The sequence below is a fragment of the Cyprinus carpio genome, chromosome B9, assembly GCF_018340385.1.
Source record: "Cyprinus carpio isolate SPL01 chromosome B9, ASM1834038v1, whole genome shotgun sequence".
NCBI classification, from domain to species: Eukaryota; Metazoa; Chordata; class Actinopteri; order Cypriniformes; family Cyprinidae; genus Cyprinus; species Cyprinus carpio.
In genome coordinates, this window is record NC_056605.1 from 6,322,307 (window position 1) to 6,332,065 (window position 9,759).

Genomic DNA, 9,759 nt, shown 5'->3' on the forward strand with positions numbered 1-9,759 from the left:
CAGCCCAGAAAAACTAAACATTTGAGCTTATCCTTTAAATGAATGTACTATATCTAATTTCAATAATGGTAGCCCTTTATTTTACAGTCCTGTTCTGTATGTACTTATTATAGTATAATAACTGGCAAAATAAAGAGTTACTTAGCCTGAACTGATAGGTAGCTTATACTACCCAATACTTTATTTGGTAAGTACACTGTAAGTGCATATACTGTAAAATAAAGTGCAACCCATTTAATAAATAAAATTATAAATGCGATTATTGTCTTGTCTTTTTCTACAACAAACAGTACAAGCAACAACAAACAAAGGAGCAATACCAAAGACAAAATGGGTCAAAACGCAGTCACATCTCTATTATTTTTGTAGCTTAATTCCAAATGATTGATTAGCTTCACATAACTGATTGGTTTCCTCTCAAATCCACATGCGGGCGCCAGATATTTTTGGGGTTTCTCTCTGGATTACACAGAAACGGATGAAGGTGACAGGGAACACTGAAGTAACACTTTCAGCACAGTTGTTTATTTATCAGATGTAACAACAATATTGAGTTGTTTTACTGAAACCAGAACTCCATGAAACAACAATAAAGCCTTGCTCATTGTGTTTGTGGCGTGGGATTTATTTTCTAAATAGATCTACTTTAATAGAGCGGAGGGTCAGAAGGTCCTGGAAACCTAATGTTCACACAATCAAACATTTCTCAAAGTGAATCCTTCTGGATTAATCAGTTTGCTTTAAGTGTTTGTTGAGTGCATAGGATATCTGTGCATCATAAAGACATTGTCTAATTAAAACGACTGGAACTGGCGCTGGATTTCATGACACGTGGACATAAAGCATGAGAGACAGCATTTAAACCTCCCAGTTAAGATCTTTGACATCAACGCTAAAACGGTAAAAACATACCATTAGTTAAGTAACATTTCAGAAACGAGAATAATGAGACTAAACCATTAACAAGTTCAAATATATTACTGCCCTCTGTACAATCATTTCTAATGATATCCAAACATACAGGAAGAGCCGAAATGATTGAGCTCTTGGCAACAGTATAAGGGTGTTTATTCAACTTTGGGATCTTTTATGTCTGAGGGGTTGAGTGGTTTTAAATATGAAGCTGTATAAAAGAACTCTCTGGGATTTTGTTAACCATGCCTTCATTTAGATTTGTTAATTTTAAGATGTTTATATATAGATTTTAGTTTTACACTTGTCTTTATATATATATATATTTTTTAACTACATTTGCTAACCTGAACTATCAAAGAATTATCAATTTTAGTTTGTTAAATTTAACCTTTACAACTTGATCTGACATAAACTAACAATGAACTGTTGCATTTTTATTACCTAAAATTAACAAAAAAGTATAATTAAATGCTGTAACAAATCTATAGCTCATAATGTTAATTAATGCATTGATCGTAAAGCGTTACCAGACTGAATAAACTTAAACTTTGAACTTTGAAAAGGTAAACGATGATTATATCAGACAAAATGAATTTATGTTATATAAATATAGTTTAGTACCAGTATAAAATACAATTAGCATCAGTGAAGAGCTAGAAATTATATTTTGAGACATATGAATATTTTTATTATGCCTCCACTGCAATCAATCTGCAATTTAGTGAAGCTAGTGATCAAAAGTGCCCAGAGCTGAAGAAACACCCAACAATCCAATTAATTCTAATCATGTTTTTAATTGTAAACTAAGTCTCAGGCGTTGCTATAGATACTAAACTCCTCATCTACAGTGTCTGTGAAGAGATGGACCAGCAGCGTTGCATCTTCAATCCCTTTAGTGAGATACTTCTCCATCTCTGTCAACTTCTGCTTCTCCAGAACTCTCATCTTCTCTACGATCCTCTCTCCTTTGACCTGAACACACACACAATATGCCTCATTATTAAAATAATACTATAAATGAGATTATACATGTCTATCGTTATTTGAGATTAATTCAAAATATCATTTGTAATATTTGTAATCTAGTTTTTTTATGAGCGCCATCTCTCCAAAAGAGTTTTGGCGACTGTACCTTTAAGATTTCCATGCTTTGTTATGATTGGCTTAACTCTTTGCATGTGAACACAGCAGCAGAGCTTACTGCCGTGCCAGTATTGAAACACTTAGTGCTGTGTGATATTTCAGGCACATGCTCACCCCGCCGCTGTCGATGATGGCGGCGGCCCCCTCGTGTTTCAGAAACAGAGGGTGTTTGCGGTTGGGTTTGCTCTGGAAACGGGGTTTCTTCTTCACGGGATCCTCCTCTCCAAAACACGGAGAACACGTGTGCTTCAGCTGCTTTATGTCCACTACAAAAATAAACGGCTTGAAGACAGACCTGCGGACAAAAGAACAAGCCATACGTGACCCTGGAGCACAAAACCAGTCAATTGTTTGTGAATATCAGCGTCTCTGGTGTGCTGTACCGCTCAGGGTCCGGAGTAGCAGTGAAGAAGTGGACGCCGGGTAAGTTCTGGTCCTTCGGGACGACAGACACCATACTTCCTGTGGTCATGAACAACCCCTCCATGTTGATCCCGCTTTCCTTATCCCTCAAAATCTCCATCATCGTCTCTGCCTTGATGTGGCCTGTAGGACAGTATAAAACAATCCATAAATAATCCATGCAACATAACTAATCTACTTTACAGTGAGGCAGTGTACCAGTCTAAAGTTTGACAAATCTGTTCGTTCTTGATGATTATTTTCTACATTGAAATAAAAGTAAAGTTTTTTTAAAACTATGCAACATCCCAAAATGGATTTGCGGAACGTTGCAAATTCAAAATGATCAATCCTCCTAATTTTTACTAATCAGTTCTACTTTTTACATCAAATCAATCCTATTCATTATAAACTGTTTTATCCTTAACGAAGCTAATCAAAAGTGACAACTGTAGCACTTCCCGTGTTCACTGAGACCCAAACATTCATGAAAAACAAACAAACATTCAATTATAATTTTAGTTTTGTATAGAAAGCCACTATTATTATCATCTTTGCATGAATTTGCTGCTCATTTTCTTCCAGCAAACTGCCAGCCACCTTGGCTCTTCTGCAGAAGCTTGCGTCCCTCGCAGCGGCGTCCGTTTGCGGCCTCGATCCGGGCTGTATTGGAGTAAGAGTAAACCGTAGCAAAGTTGAACTCAGTCTTTCCGTTCCACCAGCGCTGCTTCTCTGCGTACGTCCTCAGCTCCGGGTGCTCCCTATCGATCTTCGTCTCGATGGAGTACTCATTGGAGATGTTCCGATAACCGGCTTCAAGAGAGAGAGAAAGAGAAGCAGGCCTTTGAAACGCTTTCATTTATTTCCGTTTGAAGCTGTAATGTTGCATGCCTCAGGATTTACCCTTCACTCTCTCTGCTGCCCAGTACTTCCCAGCAGTCTCCAGCACCCAGGCCTCGGTACGGTCTGATATGAGGAAGCTGTTATGGTAGGTGAGTCCACACTCATCCTCCATACAGTTCCCTCCCTGGCCGTGTTTCTCCAGCAGATCTGTTATCACGTCTACAGCGTGCTCCGCAGAGTCGGCCCGCTCCAGAGCCAGCCTACACACAGACAAACAACATCCCACACTTCCTTTAAAACTGCATTTAAAAGCATAGTTTTCTTTCTTCCGAGAGACATAAAGAAAATAGTTTGAAAAATGTTGGTAGACAAAAAGGTTCTGTTCTCACTGACTTCCGTTGTCATTTTTGTCCATACAATAAAAGTAAAAAAACATTCTTCAAAATATCTTTATATATATATATATATACAGTACAGGTCAAAAGTTTGGAAACATTACTATTTTTAATGTTTTTGAAAGAAGTTTCTTCTGCTCATCAAGCCTGCATTTATTTGATCAAAATACAGAGAAAAATGTAATATTGTGATATATTATTACAATTTAAAGTAATTGTTTTTAAATTTATTATACTTTAAATTATCATTTATTTCTGTGATGCAAAGCTGAAATTTTTAGGATCATTATCACATGATCCTTTAGAAATCATTCTAATATGATGATTCATTATCAAAGTTGGAAACGGTTCTGCTGCTTAATATTTTTTCAGAACATGTGATACTTTTTTAGCATACTTTGATGAAAAAAAAAGAAGCTATGTTTTTAAAATATAAATATTTTATAATAACAATATACACTACTGGTCACTAATTTGGGGTCAGTAATTTTTTTTCTTATTTTTTATTTAAATAAAATCAATACTTTTATTCAGCAAGGATGTGTTAAATTGATAAAAAGTGATAGTAGAGAAAATATATTATTAGAATATATATTATTAGAATTTTTTTTTTATTTTGAATAAATTCAGTTCTTTTTAACCTTTTATTCATCAAATATATTAGACAGCAGAACTGTTTCCAACACTCATAATAAATCAGAGTATTAGAATGATTTCTAAATGATCATGTGATAGACTGGATGTTACATGTGACACTGAAGGCTGGAGTAATGATGCTGAAAATTCAGCTTTGCATCACAGGAATAAATTATTTTTTTTAAAGTATATCCAAATAGAAATCTATTATTTTAAGTTGTAATAATATATCACAATATTACTGTTTTTTTTCTGTATTTTTGATCAAATAAATGCAGGCTTGATGAGCAGAAGAGACTTCTTTCAAAAACATTAAAAATAGTAATGTTTCCAAACTTTTGAACTGGACTGTATATATATATTTTTTTTTTCTTCTTTTTTTTTATTTTTTTTTTTTTTGATGGTAACAACCTGCATGAATAAAATTAACACTTTATGTCCATGCAAAACAAACCATAGGATCTTGGATATTTTACTTAATTAAAAAAAATATATCGGGCCCATATTCTACTGCAAAACAGATTTAAGTGCAATTTTAAAATACTCAAATCACATTTTATTCAACGTGTATTGCAGTCAGTTTTTATGTACAGTGATAATATATAAATACACACAAATTAGAGGCTGATTGTTATTAGATTTTACTGATACAATAATACTGTGTTTAGAGAAAGGAAATGAACGTATCATTATGCTGGTACTAATTTATATCACATTAATTGCCAGATGCAATTTACAGTGTAACAAAATACCTACAATACCCACAAAAAAAAAATAATTAATAAAAAAGAATTCTATGCATAATGCAATACTTTTAATTATAAAAGGGATCTTATTTTACAGTTTTTGTCAGATCACAATTGAAATTCTTAAAAACTGCTTTTTTAATCGCCGTCTAGTCACTTGTACACATCATAATAGCATTATCTAATTTTTTGCCTAGTCATTTTGATAACTATTCAACAGAGAACCAGTAAAATACATGCAGGAAACAACTGTACAGAATCATTTGCATTATTGCTCTTTGGTTAATTTTGATTGTTTCCATTGTCCTTATTTGTAAGTCGCTGTGGATAAAAGCATCTGCTAAATGACTGAATGAAAATGCATTAATGCACAGAAGTGACTAGATGATGCTGACGTTGAAAAAGCAGTTTTGAGTATTTCAGGATGTGTAAAAAAAGGAAACATTTTTAAATTACCAGGTAACATATTTTGAATTATAGTAGTTGAACAAATATCAGTGAATGCTGAATACATAATATTTAATTGAAAAACTGTTTCTCGGAGTACCTGACGAGATCCATGCCCAGGAGAGCCTCTTCACCGTCCACACTCTCTTTCCCCCAAACCGCCTCGTTCCCGATGCACACCTGATGCTCGTTCGCCCCCATCTCTGCCCCCCACAGCCAGGCGGGACGACTCAGGACCACTGCATGCGTCTGAGCCACCTGCTCGATCTCTATATATGTACACTGACAGAGAATCATTTAATAAGTGCTTTATGTGTCCACTACACTCCTCTGAACCTGTGGAAGAAAAGACAGCTGTATCAGAGGTCCTCGAGATACCTGGACTTTTTCTTCTGGTTCATGGTCTTTGGCAGGGAAGTAGACCACCTCTTGAACTTCATCGCAGGGCCTGTCCGAGTTCTTCCCGAAGACTATCCGCTGACCCTCTGTAGATGGAGGCAAGGCTACAAATGTGTCGCAGGAGGTTGGATACATCCTGAAATAAAAAGATGCAAGCACTAAACAGTAGCATTCAGTGGAAATTATTTCTGATGTTTTGCTCAATAACATCCAGTGTTCATGTGCTGAAAAACTATTATATGATTAATTATACCAAGATCTCTATTCATGCACAGATGACAAGGCAATCATTGATTCATAACACAACACCGACCTTGAAGAAATAGGAAATAAGAACGTTTTTTTATCTTCTACACAAAATATATCACATCAGCGGCGTGCATGAACTCTTAATACAGACCTTTGCATGAAACATGCTTTAGCATTAATATTGTAGCTTTTAAGCTGATCCAAATATTAGCAGTAATTGTTACATTCTTCTACAATATCATGCCTTAAATAATTTTGTTTACCTTGTTCAGCTCAGCGTATATACAAACAGCAGGTACGAAGAGATTCACTGCTCCGTGTGATGAGATTAAATGTGTTTACTTTCCTTTTCCTTTCTCCATAAACAAAACTGGCCGCAGACTTTGACACAATTCCGCCTGCACGGCTATCTGATTCATAACTAACCCATCAAGCCGCTCAAGCTGTCTGACACGTGACTCTAGTCGATCCACGTGCGTGTTTGATCAGCGGATGAAGTGGGCGGGGCAAATAATCAATCAGGTCGATCTGTCTGTCTGGTGAGTGTATTTGGTCGATGTGCGTGTTTGTTCGCAAACACCAAACACTGCAAAAGCATCGAAAATATCAAATAAGACATCGTAATATAAAAAGTAAAATACAAATAACAAACATTACAAAAAGTGCAAATACAATTAAGTAATATAATAAAATCCTGAAAATCAATAAAAAGAAAATGAACCGTTTGATCACTGATCTATAATAGAGAACATATATAGATCAGTGGGTTTGACAGCTGTTTAAGAAAAAGACGTATTACTACATGCGCTGTATGTTTTTAAATTAAAATAAAACACGTTTTTAATTCATAATTATAATTATTATTATAATTATTAAGATTTACAAATACAGTCAGGATGTATGTGTAAATAAATACATAAATAAATACACAAATAAATACACAAATAAATAAATAAATAAATAAATAAATAAATAAATAAATGTTTACAAATATTAGCTCATTTTACAGCTTTCAAATTTTTTTATATAATATTTTTAGGTATTGTCGAACTTATTTCTTTCACATTTATATCTATGCTTGGCCCTAGCAGATTAATTCAGATACCATGGCAAATGTTTATTTATTTATTTATTTATTTATTTATTTATTTATTTATTTATTTATTGAAGTATAACAAAAAAATTACACGTTTACAAAACAAATTGGCATACAACTTACATTCAAGGACATCAGTTTAAAGATGGGCTTAGATTTATACAGAATACAAATATATATATATATATAATATATATTATTTAATATATATTAAAGTTAGGGTATAAGGTGATGAATTATAATAAATTATATTTATCAAATAAATCTAACAAGATTCCAGGTTTTTAAGTTTTGTTTTTGACAAAGTTTTTGAGTATTGTCTCAAATAATTATTAAATACTATAACCATGGGTGGTGATTTAAAAAAAAAAAAAAAAAATCTACATTTGTGAATAACTTCTTCACTAACAAAAGTAAAACATTAATCAACAAACCTTTTTTATCACCTTCTTCATAGTTTCCATCCTTAATAACTATAAAGACAGGTTAAATTCAACCACATTTCTCTCTTTTAACCATAATTGCAGGAATATTTACAAGCAAAAAAAAAAAAAAAAAAAAATGCTCTATTATCTGGAGATGAATCTAAACCAGGCCAGATGTTTGTTTTGTTGTTGTTGTTGTTTGTTTGTTTGTTTGTTTGTTTGTTTGTTTGTTTTTGAATTTTTGTTGTTTGTTGTTGGCATCATAACTGTGGTACTACTGCCCACTATGTGGCTCTCAGTGGATGTGAAGTATTGAGACTAAGGACAAATATCCATAAATAAGAGTGGAAAAAAAGATTCACCTATGCTGAAGCTGGTCAAGGTGTCAGGGGAAAAGAAAAATACAGAGCATAAGTGGATACGAAAACACTGGATCGAGAGCAAGGTAATTTTGAAGGAATCTATGTGAAATATTATATATATATATATATATATATATATATATATATATATATATATATGTGTGTGTGTGTGATAAATAGTACAGCAGAGGTTAAATCCAAAAATCAGAAAATCCAGTTAGTGGTTAAAGCTGCAGTCAATCACCTAGGATGAAGTAGGACAGACGGGGGAAGAGGCGAGGGAGACCCTTACTACTCAGTCAAGTCAAGAATCATCATAATAATGATTATACTTTTACAATGGAATCCTAAGAGCATTTTGGCCAATGGACAGGAGTTTAAACATTTTATTAATGAGCTAGATAAGAGACCAGATGTGGTCTGTATCAAGGAAACCTGGTTGAAACCAAATTTGGATTATGTGATACATGGATATACAGTAGTTAGGAGAGATAGGAATTATGGAGAGCATGTGCAGTTTTCATTAAGATTGGAATTCCATACAGATTACTGGGGAATGGTGATGATCAGGAGTACATAGTGGTGGAGGTATGGGAAAGGAGAGGGGCGATTAGTATTATTAATAACTAGAACCCATGTAAGAAGTTGGAACTAGATAAGCTACTAAGAATAGCAGGGCAAGACAGACAAAAAGTAATCTCTGGCGTGCAAATTTCAATGCCCATAGCTCAATATGGGGAAGTATACATACAGATGCAAATGGTAAGGTGACTGAAGAACAGATGGATGAATCGGTCTGCTTGAATGATGGTAGAGGAACTAGAATAAATGTATTAACAGGGACTGAGTCTGCATTAGACATAACGTGTCTAATTCACTGGCTGGAAATAGTAATTGGGAGATCTAGACAGCATCCACAGCGCACAGTGTTCACTTCCCTATCATACGCTCAGTGGGTGGGAGATTGGAAGCGGGACCAGAGGAGGAAATAGCAGTTTCAAACAAGGAGAAAGCAGAGATTATGGGTAAATCATTCATAATGGTACATAGTTCAGAAAATTTGACAGAAGAAGGGAGAAGGAGAAGATCAGTGACACTGAGTCGGCATCTTCATGAGTTAAATAGGAAGGAAGAAACTGAAAATGTGTTGGATGATCCATTTACTGTACCTTAGCAGAGATGAGAGCAATTAAAAGAGCAAAGCCTACGTCTCCAGGAAAAGATCAAGTCTATTATTTAATCTTAAAACAACTGGAGGAAAAGTCACTGTTGAAGCTGCTGGAGATGCATAATAAAATATGGGAGGAGGGAAAGTTGCCAGCTACCTGGAAAGAAGCAGTAGTGATTCCAATAAGGAAACCTGGTAAGTTGTAGTTACAGACCAATAGCTCTTACTTCAAATTTATGTAAAATTAATGGAAAGGATGATAGCAGATAGATTGACCCATGACCTTGACAAAAGAGGATTACTGGCTAACTGTCAGAGTGGCTTTAGGAAGGGAAGAAATACAATGCTGTGGTAAGATTAGAGACTGAAATAAGGAATGTGCAAGTGAATAAAGAGAATGTAATAGCAGTATTTTTTTGACATAGAAAAGGGCTATGATATGAAGTGGAAGGAGGGGTTACTGATCAAACTGAATAAGGTAGGGGTTGGAGGGAAGATGTTTTACTAGGTAAAGGGTTTTCTTTTTGGAAGGA

At 34.5% G+C, this 9,759-nt stretch overlaps 1 protein-coding gene across 1 annotated transcript; it reads right to left on the bottom strand.

Annotated features, from left to right (window-relative positions):
- Positions 1 to 503: 503 nt before the first annotated feature.
- On the bottom strand, positions 504 to 6,616 carry LOC109095669 (secernin-3-like). Its single transcript, XM_042730750.1, has 8 exons — positions 6,439 to 6,616; positions 5,906 to 6,062; positions 5,628 to 5,809; positions 3,364 to 3,563; positions 3,061 to 3,273; positions 2,442 to 2,604; positions 2,173 to 2,353; positions 504 to 1,887 (listed from the first exon to the last, which is right to left on the bottom strand). Exons 2-8 carry the CDS (start codon positions 6,059 to 6,061, stop codon positions 1,726 to 1,728), a joined length of 1,257 nt encoding a protein of 418 aa, XP_042586684.1. The 5' UTR covers position 6,062; positions 6,439 to 6,616; the 3' UTR covers positions 504 to 1,725.
- Between the last annotated feature and the right edge of the window lie 3,143 nt (positions 6,617 to 9,759).